Here is a 17174-nt window from a genome sequence, read left to right on the forward strand (position 1 = left end):
ACATTCATTCCGGAGTCAGTTTTATGGCTCTAAATGTTGTGGTCAAGGTCTCATCAAGAGTCAGTTGAATGTTGTGGATCAGTAGATGGCAGTGTTGAAGTATTTTACATCTCTACCGGTGTAAATCAACATCGAGTGCATCATAACTCAGGTGTGTTTTTTTTTGCGGTGGATAGTGTTTACTCATGACTTGACATTACAAATATTATGTGAAGTTCTCCCTAAATACTTATTTTTTATGATTTTATAATAAACATTGGTCCCACTTTATATTAGGTAGCCTTAACTACTATGCACTTACATCAAAATTGGTTTAATATTGTTTTGCAAAACACTTTTGCTGATATTGAGGAGGGATACGGGTAAAGTTAGGGACAGGTGTGGAGGTATGGGTGAGTGTAAGGGTAGGGTAAGGTGTAAGGGAAGTGTCAACAGTGTAATTATAAATGTAGAGCTACAGAAAATAATTACAGATGCAATTACATGCAGGTATCTTTTTAAATGTAACTACAATGTAAAAACATATGTACACAATAAGTGCATTGTATCAAATTATTAATTAATATGTTAGTAAATAGTAGTTAAGGCCAACTAATATAAAGTGGGTGCTAAACCCACAAAGAATGAATACATTAATTTTGTTATTATTTTTTGTTGTTGTGGTAATTTCACTCAGAAGGAACAATTTGAATCTAGTTTTTACAATTTTGGTTTCATATGTTAATTACAACATTTACTAATACAGTTTCTGTATCTGTTAACATTTGTAAATGCACTGAACTAGCATGAACAAACAATAAACAAATGTATTTTAATTAACAAACATTAACTGAGATTAATAAATGCTGTAAAAAACATTGCTTATTGTTAGTTAATGCATTAACTAATATTAACAAATGAGACTTTATTGTAAAGCGTTACCACCAATATGCATTTCTGATGTACATTCACGACTAGTCGGATCAGTTATGGATTGTACTGTCTAATATTTGATCTTTCCACTCCAAAGTGTGTCTTGTATGTGAATGCACATTGAATGTCAAAACCTTATTCAGTGCCTTTTTGGGACTAAAAAAGTGATGCAACAATGCATCTAAATCCAGACAGCACACAGCTTTAAAGCTGTCATCTCAGTATGAATGTTTTATGTTGAGCTTTGTTTGTGTGTGTGTGTGTGTGTGTGTGTGTGTGTGTGTGTGTGTGTGTGTGTGTGTGTGTTCTCTTTTCATGTGCTTCAATTGGGAATAAATCTATGCAGCTTACCATTCAGATACATTTCAGTGTTTTTGAATCAAAGTTGGTTTCGTTCCATTAAATTGCTTCTAAGCACAGAAGCAAATAAAGAAGCACTTCAAAATCCGGATGTTTATTTGTCTCATGTGAGACAGTTTTATAATGTAATGCATTTCATTCTACAAGTTGTTCAATTACACTGAACCATGGAAAAATAAACAAGTGTGAAAAGATTAAATGTGGTGGCTCATCAAGCTGCAGACGTTTTCAGTGTCATTTAATGATGTCATGTAAAGCTCGGTAGTTGCAGCCTGTGTGTGCTGCTTAAAGAGGATTTACAGAACGCCGCAGGGAGTCAAAAGGGGAGGCGCGGAAGTCAGGCAAAATCTCTGCCACTTTACGTCTGAGTTGATCTCTGCGTGCCTCTCTTTCTTTCTCTTCTCGCAAGACAACGGGAAGACGCCTCCAGCCAGCAAAACACTTCTTGACAGCTCTCCTGCAAAGTCAGAGCAAACTTCAAATTCACAAGTTCATCTTTAGATGTGGCCTTATGCTGCAGTAAAACTGAACAGTCCCACTAATACGACATTAAAGATGAGGTAAGGAGTGAAGGTCAAATGCTGACCTGCTGTTGTGCTCTTCTGCCCGCTGCTCACTGTCCCAGGCTGTTATTCGCTCCTCTGTAGCGTGATCTAGCAGTGCCGTGAACACCTTCCTCTGGGTGTGTATCCTGTGGAACCGCTCGGCCTGTGCTTCCAGTATACAGCGCAGATCTTTTAACTGATAAGTAGAAAAATTGCTTATACTTAAGGATATGGGTTTATTAATATCACTTACTCTAAATATTAAACTTAGGTACATAAATTGGAGGTGAGCTCTCTTTGCTTGGGCCAGTAAAAGTAACCACATAGCCAGTCCCTGTTGGTGAGTTCTGGGAATAATTTCTTCAGAAAATGTAAAGATAAAAATGACATTTTTATTTATAAACATAAACATAGTGTTTTGTATTTATTTAATTTTAAATAACTATCACAAATAATACAATATAAAGAAATATATTTAAATAAGTCTTTAAAAAAATCATTACTATTTAAATAATATATAATTAATGAATATTCAGTTAATGTATTGTACATTTATATCAAGTAGACTACACTTTTTGGCTAAACAATATTTTACTATAGACATTGAAATGTCTCAATGTTTTAAATGATTTTATTATAAACAATACTATTATTACGCATATAAATAATTCTATGTATATTTACTTATATTAAATATATTTAATACTTTTTAAACAAACAAATAAATATAAATATTAAAATAATATAAAAATAAATAAACTAAATATGTATTTATTTATTTTAATATGTTAACTTGATTATTTTATATTTTATTTTATATGCATTTCATTAATATTAAATTAGTTATTATTAATGAATATATATTTGTATTGTATTTTTTGTAATTAAGGTGTGTGTATTTAATGTATAAAACATTTATTTGTAACAAGTTGATACACTTTTTGACTAAACCATATTGTATTATAGAAATTAAAATGTCTTTAAAAATTTTTTTAATTGAATTTAACAATACATTTTTTATGAACAAAATGATATGCATGAAAAATAAATATATCTGTATATTTACTTATTCAATTGATAGTTTTTTAAACAAATAAATATAAATATTAAAATAATTAAAGAATTAATAAATATGCATGTCATTTATTATAACTTTATTAAAATGTTTATTTATTGTTTAAGTCGATAAGACACTTTGTGGCTATACCTAATTTCATTATATGTCAATTTATTTAAATGATGAAAAAAATATTGATTGATTTATGTCTATAAAATATATATGTACAAAGGATATTTTTAAACACATTTTTTTTTAAACATTAATATTAAAATAATGAATAAACACATTCATTAATTCATAATAAATTATAAGAAATTTTAAATAAACAAACATTAATATCAAAATAATTAATAAATAATACATATTTATGTATTATCATAACAAGACATCTTGTGGTTATAACAAATTAGGTCATCTCAAAATCTGAAGCTTTTCTAAGCATTCAAAAGTAATGCATGTAAAGTTTTACCGATTTCCAGCTACACACGGCCCTCTGAAGCAAGATCCGGTGATACAGCTGGCTGGCACTGGCCTCTCTCTCTGCGTGGGCCTCGTCCACAGACTGCCGCCAAGAGCAGAAGCAGTTTCTCCGCAGAGCCAGTGTGTAATGATCCACCGCTCTCTGGAGGAGACCGAAAAGACAAAAGCACTCGAACATTAACAACCGTCAGCTTTAATTAACAGTGTCATTATCTCAAGCACTCCAATGGTTTATATGGACTGCAAACTTTCCCTGTTGCCATCCTGTGGCTACTGTAAAAATAAAGAGGCACATGCAACTAATTGGACCTTGGGGTTTCTACTCTCATAGATGTGGATCAATATCTAAACAACAATGCAAATTCTGAAAATGTAAAGCCATTCTTTCAAAGCTATTCTGTCAAAGCCATTCTGTTTCTCTCTCTTGTCAATGCCTCCCTCTCAGTCGCTCCATCCGGCATCTCAGATATCCGTTCTATGTTCGTTTATTTCGAAAACAGGTGGTTAGCCAGGTGGAAACGCAACAGTATACTGTAAACATCATTAAAAATTGGGGACTGGACCAAGAGTTAATGCACGGCAACAGCTGGTCTTCCTGTCTGTGTGAGTGGCCCATAACTCTTTGGATGGATAATTAAGTGCGTGAAGGTTTGTCTGGAAAGCAGGCCGGCATTGTTATTGTAGGGCTCGAATGTGTGTGTCTGTTTGCAGCACCGCTGACCTGTGTGTTGGCATGGCTTTGCTCCAGCAGGAGTTTCCATGGTGCCAGGCCTCGGTGCAGTAACAGGGTTCTGAGGTAGTGCTGGACCGCTCGCTTTGACAGTTCCTGCTCCCATTCTGCTCTCTTCTGCTTCTCAAGCTCCCTCTAAGTTCATTTGAACACACACAGTGCTTTAAAATGTACAAACTGAAAGCTGTGTGCATAAACGTGAAGAATAAATAGATGCGTTTGCTTAGGCAAAACTGATTGGCTATGTTGTTGCCAAGTTATTCGGAATGTTTTTTAGCATTATTGCTAATCAGCTGCTAGGGTGTACCGGGTGGTTGCACACTGGCATTCTGCTCCCTAAGTAAGGCTTCGGATATTTTTTTACCCATTTCATTATATGTTACAGTTATATAGAGTTACTTAGAAAAGTGCAAACACACAGGATAGTTCACCCAAAAATGAAAATTAGCCCATGATTTACTCACCCTCAAGTCATCATAGGTGTATATGACATTCTCGTCTGAAAGAAAAAAGCCATATACACCTAGGATGACTTGAGGATGAGTAAATCATTGGCTAATCTTCATTTTTGGGTGAACTATCCCTTTGACAGGCTGCATGATTTGAGGTATCAGTCATGTGAAGGTCTTTCTCAAAAAATAGCATATTGTGATAAAGTTCATTATTTTCCATAATGTAATGATAAAAATTAAACGTTCATATATTTTAGATTCATTGCACACCAACTGAAATATTTCAGGTCTTTTATTGTTTTAATACTGATGATTTTGGCATACAGCTCATGAAAACCCAAAATTGCATATCATGAAAAGGTTCTCTAAACGAGCTATTAACTAATCATCTGAATCAACTAATTAACTCTAAACACCTGCACAAGATTCCTGAGGCTTTTAAAAACTCCCAGCCTGGTTCATTACTCAAAACTGCAATCATGGGTAAGACTGCCGACCTGACTGCTGTCCAGAAGGCCATCATTGACACCCTCAAGTGAGAGGGTAAGACACAGAAAGAAATTTCTGAACGAATAGGCTGTTCCCAGAGTGCTGTATCAAGGCACCTCAGTGGGAAGTCTGTGGGAAGGAATGACAACGAGAAGAGGTGACCGGACTCTGAGGAAGATTGTGGAGAAGGACCGATTCCAGACCTTGGGGGACCTGCGGACGCAGTGGACGGAGTTTGGAGTAGAAACATCCAGAGCCACCGTGCACAGGCGTGTGCAGGAAATGGGCTGCAGGTGCCGCATTCCCCAGGTCAAACCACTTTTGGGCTACAGAGAAGCAGCACTGGACTGTTGCTCAGTGGTCCAAAGTACTTTTTTTGGATGAAAGCAAATTTTGCATGTCATTCAGAAATCAAGGTGCCAGAGTCTGGAGGAAGACTGGGGAGAAGGAAATGCCAAAATGCCTGAATTCCAGTGTCAAGTACCCACAGTCAGTGATGGTTTGGGGTGCCATGTCAGCTGCTGGTGTTGGTCCACTGTGTTTTATCAAGGGCAGGGTCAATGCAGCTAGCTATCAGGAGATTTTGGAGCACTTCATGCTTCCATCTGCTGAAAAGCTTTATGGAGATGAAGATTTTGTTTTTCAGCACGACCTGGCACCTGCTCACAGTGCCAAAACCACTGGTAAATGGTTTACTGACCATGGTATTACTGTGCTCAATTGGCCTGCCAACTCTCCTGACCTGAACCCTATAGAGAATCTGTGGGATATTGTGAAGAGAAAGTTGAGACACAAGACCCAACACTCTGGATGAGCTTAAGGCCGCTATCGAAGCATCCTGGGCCTCCATAACACCTCAGCAGTGCCACAGGCTGATCGCCTCCATGCCACGACGTACTGAAGCAGTAATTTCTGCAAAATGATTCCCGACCAAGTATTGAGTGCATAACTGGACATAATTATTTGAAAGTTGACTTTTTTTGTATTAAAAACACTTTTCTTTTATTGGTCGGATGAAATATGCTATTTTTTTGAGATTTTGGGGGTTTTCATGAGCTGCATGCCAAAATCATCAGTATTAAAACAATAAAAGACTTGAAATATTTCAGTTGGTGTGCAATGAATCTAAAAAATATGAAAGTTAAATTTATTTTATTTATTGTTTATTTGAATAGGGACAGATACAAAGTCGACAAAGATTATTACATAAAGAATTATCCGTTGCGTGTATCACAGTGTTTTTAGCCAGGGCTAATTCGCAACACCTGTCCCTAGAAAGGCTTTTTAACAGATTAAGACAATGAAGAAATAACCACACACACACACACAAAAAAAAAAAAAAAAAAAAAAAAAAAAAAAAACATAAATAAATAAATAAAAAATGTCCAGAAAACAGTTAGCTCCAAGAAAGATAAATGTATCCGATAAGCACATGTCTTTAAACTTACACAAGTCACATTTCATATATTCCCCTCATATGGCATGATCACACTTCTGCTGCTGTAAAAACCAAGTTCTTGTAACTTTTTTAAAGACGGACAGTTTAGTTAAAAATTTTATATGTGTTGGAAGCCGATTCCACAGGTTAGCTCCTTTCACAGAAAAAACATTTTGGGCAAAAGATGTTTTACAAAAGGGAACTTTACAGTCTCCACATGTAGCCGCTCTTGTTGATCGAGAAAATTCTAATCTGTTGACAAATTTACACAATGGCTCAGGTGCTAGTCCAGTCAAACATTTAAAAAACAACGTTATGTGTCTAAGATTGACAAAATTAACAAAATTTAAGAGTTTATGTTTACTTAAAATATAACAATGGTGAAATCGAATAGGCTTGTTATCTAAAATTTTTAGGGCACGGTTATAAAGCCTCTCAATAGGCTTTAGAGTAGTTTGACTAGTCAGGGACCAAACAGTGGTACAGTATGACAGGTGAGACAGGATCATAGCGTTCAGAAACACATGTGCACATTCAAATGTCAAATGGCTCCTGATCATTCTGAAACAGTTCATGCTTGTTTTCATTTTTCTTGAAATCTTCTTAATATGACTTTTAAAATTTAGCTGAGAATCTAAAATTACTCCTAAATATTTTTCTTGTTCTACCTGATCAATAAGTTCACCATTTATTTTTATGTTAAGATCATTTGTTATCCGTTTTCTTTTTATAGAAAAACACATAGATTTCGTTTTCCTCAGATTAAGTGTTAAACATGATTTATTAAGCCAATTCGATACTTTCTCAAGACTTTTAGTAAGTGTATTGCCAATAACAACAGGGCTTTTACCGGACACATAAACCACTGTGTCGTCGGCATACATCTGAAGGCCAACTTCAGGACACACTTCTGGCAGCTCGTTCACATACAGGCTAAATAGGATAGGCCCCAGTATGGTTCCCTGAGGGATTCCGGTAAATTTGTATCATTACATTATGGAAAATAATGAACTTTATCACAATATGCTATTTTTTTGAGAAGGACCTGTATATAACACAGCTACCAGTAAAATAGCCACTAATAATAACATCATCTAATTATGTAAAACCTATAAATCCATGATAATGTCTTTCACCACAAACCTTCCTCTGCTGCCTTTTCTCTTCCTTCTTCCTCTCTACCTCCTTTTGTTTCTCTTCTTCCTCAGCTCTGAGCCTTTCTTCCTCAGCTGCCTTAATTTGAGCCTAAATAACAAAAAAGGAGAGGTTTTTGTCATCACATTGACTTATTTCCATCTTCCAAAAGAACCGAGTCTTACCAGTTTCTCATCCTCCTTCTGTCTCCTCTTCTCCTCAATCTCCCTCCTGCGCTCGGCGCGCTGGCGTGCTCGTTCTTCCATGGCTGAAAGAAACATAAAAAAGGAGAGTTGGGGGGTGGGGTGACAGAGACATCAGTTAAGGGTGAGATTAAAGGGTCACTCTGAAGTTCTGCAGTATCTTCTTCTGATCTCAATGTTCTTTGGGACAAGTTTGTTTGTTTGTGTTGCTTGCATTTATATTCAAGGCGGCATTCCATGACACCAACCAACTTTGTTCAAAATCTCCCTGTCATTTCTAGTGTCTTACCAATTAAAGGGATAGTTTTGGATAGATCCAAAATTGAAAATTACCCCATGATTTACTCACCCTCAAGTCATCCATGGTTTATATGACATTCTTCTTTCAAACTAAATCAGAGTTATATTAAAATAGTAGTTATATTAAAAAAGTCCTGACTAATCCAAGCTTTATAATGGCAGTGATTATAGATTGAGGCGATCGGCCGGTGTTGTGCTGAATTTCGACCCCTTGCCAAATTATTACTCCAATCGTTTAAGCCACTACCAAGCGGCAACCTCCCGCGATGTCTCTTGAAGCCAATACAGAAGTAATGTAAACTGCAATTCAGAAGGGAGAAAAATCTCATTGAGCCCCATGTTAAAATTCCCAACATTACAGCAGAAAAAAACATGTTTACAGCCTGGTACAAATTGTGGTTTTGGCCTATACGGCTAATTTTGACCTTCATGACAACTGTAAGGGGGGGAATTTTTTTTATAACTCATTCGTTTACATTAAAGCCTTTTAGTTCTGCATAATTAAGGTCGTGGTTACTTTAAGTGACAGGTGGGAAGCCATTTATTAGCCATCTATAGTCACTGGGTCATCTAAGCTCCCGCTTCTAAGCATCCCGCCTTTTTGCCCATTTTCTGCTATCCAGGAATGACACACCATGACTCGCTCGCAAGATGGCAACGCCCTGCTCGCCCCTACTTTAAGCTTCAGAACGACTTATCGGAACCCTATGGGTGACGTCACAGACACTACGTCCATATTTTTTTACAGTCTATGGTCCCTACCTGATTGTCTAATCCTTACCCCTCCTCCACAACTAACCCTAAACCTAATACTAAAAATACTAGGGGGGTAAATAATTTGGCATGGGGTCGGAATTCGGCACAACACCGGCCGATTGCCTCAATCCACAATCACTGCTATTATAAAGCTTGGATTAGCCAGGACTTTTTTAATATAAATCTGATTTTAACAGCAGAAGCTAGATAATTTACTAAGATAACCACCGTCCGTATTCAACTTACGCAAAAAGTACAGCGCCTCGCGCAGTTCAATATGCTTTCTCTATGTCTGACGACATAGCACACAAGTTACGATCGTCAGACGTAGAGTAGGCATTTAGAATAAGAAGCTAGATAATTTAGTTAATAAAGGTTTAAATATGGATAGTTTTCTTACATAAATCTTTTATTAACCCCCTGGAGCCATGTGGAGCAGTTATGATGGATATAAATGCACTTTTTATGATGGATATAGATGCACTTTTATGGACTTCATATATATGGACAACTATATATATAGTTGATCACATGGTTACAGTCCACCTCACAGACTGATAAATAATATCATAAATGCTGTATGTTGTTGTAGAGTTGGTAGGGCCTTTTACTCAGCAATGAGTTGTGAGGGCTGTTAACAACCTCCCGCTGAGACACGCAGATGTGCACCAACTCCCTCAGATTCTCAAACAACCCTGATTATCGAACAAATATGACATTGCATTCAAAAACAATGAAACTGAAGATTTAAAGCATTGAAGAGCTATTGTGCGGTTTTGGCATTGTTCTGGGCTTGCATAGTGGATTATGAGTGTACAGCAATTATGTGAATCTGTATTCAATGCATTCAGCATCAGAGAGGGTTTAAATCTAGGGCATGGCCATGAAATTAATTTTCCATGCTTGGAACCACCATAGTGACAGTTGTTCCTAATGCTTGATTGTGTATGTGTACGACTGACCTTGTACTGTAGGATGGGGAAGAGCTGAACGATGCAGAGATGATTTTTGGTTGGTGTGGCTGCTGGTGTTTTCCCCTGAGGCACTCTTTGTTCTGGGATTGTAAGAGGCATGAATATCTTTGTGAAATGGTGATTAATAAACATCCTCCACCCCCCCCCCCCCCACACACACACACATACACATAAACACACACGGATAAAAAAGAAGTGGGAAGTGACCCTTTGTTAAAATCTAGAGGGATTACATTTAGCACTTGAAATAAGCAAATATTACATTCTGATCCACTCTGGAGCCTAAGGGGAGAGATTTCTTACAGTATATGTATTCTTTTCTCTCCATGTAATCTCACAAAAATGTCAAGAAAAGTCAGAATCATATTAAATTAATTTTAATTTTTTTAACCCCCCCCCCCCCCAAAAAAAAAGGTGCAGTAAGTGATTTTAAAGGTGCAGTAAGTGATTTTTGAAAAAGCCTATGAAAAGTGGATTAGACCGAATACCAAAACACACTTGCACACACTTGGCTGATTGCCTTTATGAAAGAACTAAAACAAAACAATCTTTTGATTTTGGGAATATGCTACACACATATGAGGGGTACCTTGTTTTTTCTGTACTTCCTCTTGCAGTCTTTGTGTTGGGTTTAGATGGACAGCATGTGCTTATAGCTGCAGGAGGACCTGTTGCTAACAGTACCGATTTCTCTGCCTCATGTCTCAGTTCCAGAATGTTCTGTCTCTCTTGCAGCTGCAGAATCTGGTCTTGTTGCTCTTTCAGAAGGCGTCTTTGCTCTGCTACTGTTTGCTGCAGGGCCACATGACCATGTTTGAACTGTCCACCAGTAAACTCTGCACTTCCCCTTCGGGTGGTCTTCTGCTGTTGCCCCTGACGGGCCCGTCGTAGCTCAGCCGATGAGAGAGCGGCATGACGGCGCGTTACCTGCCAGGCTTGGGTGGGCGGGGCCTCTGAACAGCCAGTGCTTTTAGTGGCTTGTGCAGTGGGCAAACTGCTTTTTGGAGCTGCTGGCACTTCCTGTGGTGGGATGAAGAGAGTTGGTGGAATAGCTTAAATATTAGCTTTTCAGAATAAAAAAATATTACAGTGTATGTCCTTACCTGATGGCTGATGTGTTCTGTAAGACTGATTGTTTCAGGTGGGTTGGTAATTGGCAGAGATTTTTCTGCCCCTAGTTTCCCAGAAGCAGCCGCACTGATCAAGGCAGCCATTTTGCATCGGGTTTCTTCTTGTTGCTGGAGAAGCTCCTTGCGATGACGCTCTACCTGACACCACACGAGCCAATCACTGAGGCAGCGCCTCAAAAGCCTCCTGCGGTCACTCTCCACCGCCTGCTGACAGCGCCTGTGGGAATGACAGATATGACTCAAAACCAGTCTGACTGCCAGTGTTGCCAAGATGAATGGGAGTTTTTAATTAACCTTTAATTAAAAAATTAACATGCTCTTTTAGTCTAAACGTTTAGTTAAAGTGCCTTCGCGTTTCTTTCAAATGTTTATCAAGCCGTGCGTTTATACTGATAGGCTTTAAGTTGAGTTCTCCTGCCTGTGCTCCTGTCTCAGTTCATCTTCAGTCCTTTCAGCCTCTTTTTCCTCTCTTCTGGCCCAAACAAGAGCCCGCCATGCCCGCCACGCCCTCAGCTGCCTCCTCCAATCACACAGCGCCGCTGCCTTACCCAGGCGCACCCTCCTCTCCATTATCACAGAGTACCATGCCGTAAAATGCCTGTGCATGCACTAAAAAAACATATGCAACCAGTCAAAAAAATATATTTTACAGTACGTGCACTTACAGTGAATTTACAAATTAGTGGACAATATAAGGTAACTAAATGGGTTAAGGTTAAGTTTAGGGGTAGGTTCAGGGTTTCTACCTAGTAATTAGCCAATTATTATAATTACTATATACACTCACCAAAAGGATTATTAGGAACACCTGTTCAATTTCTCATTAATGCAATTATCTGATCAACCAATCACATGGCAGTTCCTTCAATGCATTCAGGGGTGTGGTCCTAGCCAACACAATCTCCTGAACTCCAAACTGAATGTCAGAATGGGAAAGTAAGGTGATATAAGCAATTTTGATCATTTTTGTTGGTGACAGACGGACCGGTCTGAGTATTTCACAATCTGTTCAGTTACTGGGACTTTCATGCACAACCATTTCTAGGGTTTACAAAGAATGGTGTGAAAAGGGAAAAACATCCAGAATGCGGCAGTCCTGTGGGCGAAAATGCCTTGTTGATGCTCGAGGTCAGAGGAGAATGGGCCGACTGATTAAAGCCGATAGAAGAGCAACTTTGACTGAAATAACCACTCGTTACAACTGAGGTATGCTGCAAAGCATTTGTGAAGCCACAAAACGCACAACCTTGAGGTGGATGGGCTACAACAGCAGAAGACCCCACCGGGTACCACTCATCTCCACTACAAATAGGAAAAAGAGGCTACAATTTGCACGAGCTCACCAAAATTGGACAGTTAAAGACTGGAAAACGTTGCCTGGTCTAATGAGTCTCGATTTCTGTTAAGACCTTCAGATGGTAGAGTCAGAATTTGGTGTAAACAGAATGAGAACATGGATCCATCATGCCTTGTTACCACTGTGCAGGCTGGTGGTGGTGGTGTAATGGTGTGGGGGATGTTTTCTTGGCACACTTTAGGCCCCTTAGTGCCAATGGGGGCATCGTTTAAATGCCACGGCCTACCAGAGCATTGTTTCTGACCGTGTCCATCTCTTTATGACCACCATGTACCCATTCTCTGATGGCTACTTCTAACAGGATAATGCACCACGTCACAAAACTTGAATCATTTCAAATTAATTTCTTGAACATGACAATGAGTTCACTGCACTAAAATGGCCCCACAGTCACCAGATCTCAACCCAACAGAGCATCTTTGGGATGTGGTGGAACGGGAGCTTCGTGCCCTGGATGTGCATCCCACAAATCTCCAAGATGTGGTCTCCAGATCTGCAAGATGCTATCCTATCAATATGGGCCAACATTTCTAAAGAATGCTTTCAGCACCTTGTTGAATCAATGCCACGAACAATTAGACAGATATGAAGGCGAAAGGGGGTCAAACACAGTATTAGGTGTTCCTAATAATCCTTTAGGTGAGTGTGGTATGTCCATGCGGAATAGGACTGTAAAATAAAGTGCTACCCAAAAATCATTGTTTGTGTTCAATGCATACAATATCATTAACGTGTAATATCTCCTAACCTGCAAATTGAGAAGTTGAAATTTGGCTTCCAGGTTCTTTAGCTTAAGTTGAAGGTCTTTGTTCTGTTTCTTTTGTGCGGAATTATGACATTTTGAAATGACAGAGCTCTCAGTGACCCTTTGTTTCTGAAGCTTCTCCCTGTCCCTGTATAAGAATGAAATTAAAATGTCATGCAATCAACTCTTCAAAAATTAAATGGAATTTAAATGGGAAAGTTATATACAATGGCCCGAAAAGTATTTGGACACTTAAAAATGTATTCATCTCACTTCATTCAACAAGAAAATATCAAACCAAGTGACATTTATCTAAAAAATAAAATAAAATAAAAAATAAATAAATTGGACACACTTTTTGAAAAACATCAAAAATACTTCTTTTGTTAGGTTTGTTATATTTTAAACCATAATAAAATTTAAAATTAAAACAAACATATTTAGACTCTTTCTGGTTAGATTCAGATTCCAAGGTGCCCCAAGAAGTGAGAAATATATAATATATTTTTAGTAAACTGTATTCTCATTAAATGTACACTCGATCACCAACAGTCTTGTCTTAAAACTGCAACTGAAAAATAATAATTATTGAATAATTAAATAATCATGCATATCTTATAGAACAACTGCAGTGTATATAGTGGGAGATTTGTGCCCCAAAGCCCCATGGTCCAGTGATCAGACCTTGGTATGAACTTAAGGGGAACTGATTTCATAAAACCACGAAAAATCATGAGAAGTGAAGTTAGTTGTAGGAAAAGTTTGAGCACCATTTGTTTGCAGATGCCCCTTTGTTTGATATTTTGACATTCATACATTTTTAATGATGGTTAGAGTGTCCAAATACATTAGTGATTTTTGTACATGTTTCGTGCAAGCTGCTCCACACTCCTCTTCTCCTCCATCTCTCTGCGCAAGCGAATCATCTCCTGCTGTATCAGTTCTTCCTGTCTGCGTGCCTGCCGTCTCTTATTTCTCTGCTTCTCCTGTTCCAGTTGCCACGCTTCCTCTCGCGCCTCCCTTAGCGCTTCCTTCTCTTTACGTATTTTGCCGCGCTCTGCATCCTTACGCATGCGGTTCTCCTTTACCTGCTTGTGACGCACCTCCATAGTGATGCTAGGGTTCCTCCAGTTCTTCTTACACAGGTCAGAGTCTACTTTGAGGTTCTCCATTATTCCAAAGTCCAACACCTCTGTTTCCATCAGGTCCTGGAGAAAATTGTGCACAACAGAATTGTCCTCTTCCTGTGCTAGGTGAAAATACATGTCTAAAAAACAAAAAGAGACTCTAGTTTAGTATTACATTATTATTAACTATGAATAACAAAAAAAGCTGAAATAAAATACAAATATTAGATGAAACTCTTAGAAATATTAGAATAATTAGAAATGTTACTTGTTACTAGTGCTATTAAAGGATTAATTGTTATAAATTAAATATATATATTTAAAATATATATACAGTATATATATATATATACATATATATATAAATATATATATATATATATATATATATATATATATGTATATATGTGTGTGTGTGTGTGTGTGTGTGTGTGTGTGTGCACGTGTGTGTGTTTGTACTGTGTATAATTATGTATATAAATACATACATGTATGTGTATATTTCTGAAATATGAAGTATATCCATTCAAATATTTATGAAAGATATAAATGCATGTGTGTGTGTGTGTGTGTGTGTGTGTGTGTGTGTGTGTGTGTGTGTATATAATTGTGAATGGATTTTATGTAAACACAAAATTGTATTAAGAATGCGATCGCAATAAATCATTTGACAACCCTACTAAAAATTGTATACATTTTTTTTTTAAAGACAAAAGTACAACATTTCTGAAAAATATAAAAATAAAAGCCAACTTAAAAAAATGAAAAATTGTATATACATAATACTAAAATAAAACTGCTTTGGATTTTATGGGATCTTTAAGATAAATTTAGGGAAAATAAGGCAGGTAATTTGTTAATTTGTACCATCAAAGTTATTATAACTAGGTTGTGTGGTCTTAACAAGTTGTTTGGATTTTGAATCATCCTTTTTACTGGAACTCATCTCCTCTTCCTCTTCGTCATCATCCATTTCTAGCTCCAGGCGTAACTTCTTATTCATCCATTCACTTAGAATAGACTGAGCTGTTGAATACAAGAATGAGGACACGTCAGTATGGTTCTGATTTTAAAAATCTGCATATTATGAATTAGGTAAAGACTACCTTCACTGTATGCATCATCATGATCCTGCAGCTGTTCTACGCTCTGTAGCGCCATACTGTTTTTACCACCATGTGATTTCTTCATGGAAAACACCTCAGCTACAGCAAACTCTGAAGCCATCTCCACCCTCTGAAAAAAATGAGAATACAACAGAAAAAAAATGATATACATAAACACAGACACTGCATCTCTTGTGAAAAAGAACTACACTTTAACATTATTTTTAAAAAAAAGTAGTACTTAGTACAGAAATAGCATACTATAAGTCACCATGAAATCAAAATACACAAAACTCTTTTCCTCTTTTTATGGAATATTATTGCAGTAGTTATTATATATTATTTATCTGTTATTCTTCAAAATATCTTCTTTCATGTGCAGCAGAAGAAATAAGTTCACAGAGGTTTGGATTTGGAGCAACTTGAGGGTGTATAAATGATGACAGATTTATTATTATTTTCACATTCAATATAATAAGCCTAGCCAACTTGTTTTTCACAAGGGATGACATACATACACATTAATTTTCCATGACGTATTCAAATTATTGAAATGTACTTACCTTCACCCACTGTTTTATGTCATTCTCATTCATCTGCACCTGCAAAATGAGATATGAATTCAGCTCTGCCCAATTCAAAATAGACTGAGTCATGAAAATGTAAGCTGATCATTGAATTTGGTTCCTGAAGTAGACATAAATTTAATATTTTGTCACACTGGCCTCACACATCTAATCACTGACTAAATATGCAGTCTCGCCTTAAATTGGCTCTATTGCGGATAGACCTAAAGGGCGTTGCATTGCACATTTGATCTAAATCCTTCTGCTAAGCCATTCATTCATTACTAATAACCAATGTGCATGACCAAAGATAACCCGAGTGTGCCATTTATTTAGATTAATACCTCTTGCTGAATATTGTAAAAATGAAAACATCACTAAGAAGCTAAACCTGTGAAGAACTGAGTGAGCAAAGAGGAAGCAGGCTTTACTTACTTTATTACTGCCTGGTGTTTTAGTCTTTGTTTTTTTCCAACGAAAAATATCCGTTCTGTCTATAGGAGATGCCATAGTCACTTGTACAAGGACATGCGTTTGGATTGTAAAATAATATAATATATTTTCACATGTTTGCAAAGTATATATAGAAGCAATTTACAGTATGGCAAACTGTAGCTTGCTTCATCAAAACGTTCATGTTCTTCAGTGAGAAACTTTTCACGCGGCAATGGAATTGTGGGATTTGTAGTTTGCACAAAGTGACGTAGCATGAGTCGGGGCCTAAAAAGAACTACTTATCCCAGCAAGAACTGATGAAGACTAAAGCGTCTACTTTGAAACCATGGAGACAGTTGTTACGTCTGTCTGTTATCTGTGGAATTTTTTTTTTTTTTTTTTTTTTTTTTTACAGTCTATGCCTATCACTTATCATACCCATGAGGGAAGCAAAAGTAGCGTGTATACCATAGACTGTAAAAAAAGGGTTTATACAGTCTATGGTTTAAAACTTGATTAGGCTATATGTTCATTTTGTATTACTGCATGTTTATGACAATTGCAATTGTTTCCTTTATAATAATAAAATATCAATACATCAAGCTGCCCACTATAATGTCAACAAGTCATTTACATGTATGCATTTGGCAGACGCTTTTATCCAAAGCGACTTACATTGCATTTAAGGTACACATTTTACATTTACAGTCCACAATAATACGTATTTTCCCCTCATATTTTTCCGTTTTCAATTCACTTTTTATTAAAAGGTTTTTGTAATTTTGTTGCATGTTTTGTCATTTTTAAACATGTGTATAAAGTTTTTATTAATTTTAGTTTAGTTTTAGTTTGAGTTATTTTAGTACGACATCCAG

At 37.0% G+C, this 17174-nt stretch overlaps 1 protein-coding gene across 1 annotated transcript; it reads right to left on the bottom strand.

Moving 5' to 3' along the window:
* Positions 1-1548: 1548 nt before the first annotated feature.
* ccdc191 (coiled-coil domain containing 191) lies at positions 1549-16492 on the bottom strand. Its single transcript, XM_067435293.1, has 16 exons — positions 16300-16492; positions 15862-15900; positions 15299-15428; positions 15060-15218; positions 13930-14332; positions 13069-13213; positions 11382-11572; positions 10937-11180; positions 10423-10853; positions 9822-9913; positions 7786-7868; positions 7610-7711; positions 4079-4222; positions 3347-3499; positions 1859-2013; positions 1549-1729 (listed from the first exon to the last, which is right to left on the bottom strand). The coding sequence occupies exons 1-16, from the start codon at positions 16372-16374 to the stop codon at positions 1558-1560; spliced, it is 2718 nt and encodes a 905-aa protein (XP_067291394.1). The 5' UTR covers positions 16375-16492; the 3' UTR covers positions 1549-1557.
* Between the last annotated feature and the right edge of the window lie 682 nt (positions 16493-17174).

This window comes from Pseudorasbora parva, chromosome 24 (assembly GCF_024679245.1).
Source record: "Pseudorasbora parva isolate DD20220531a chromosome 24, ASM2467924v1, whole genome shotgun sequence".
Lineage (NCBI taxonomy): Eukaryota > Metazoa > Chordata > Actinopteri > Cypriniformes > Gobionidae > Pseudorasbora > Pseudorasbora parva.

What these genes read in the sequence shown, in the direction of transcription:
- ccdc191 (XM_067435293.1), bottom strand. Translation starts at nt 16,374, where the DNA reads ATGGCATCTCCTATAGACAGAACGGATATTTTTCGTTGGAAAAAAACA. An exon ending in AGAAAAGGCAGCAGAGGAAG is followed by an intron (nt 4,223 to 7,609) that starts GTTTGTGGTGAA and finishes AAATGAACTTAG; the next exon opens with AGGGAGCTTGAGAAGCAGAA. An exon ending in AAAGCCATGCCAACACACAG is followed by an intron (nt 3,500 to 4,078) that starts GTCAGCGGTGCT and finishes GGTCTCCTCCAG; the next exon opens with AGAGCGGTGGATCATTACAC.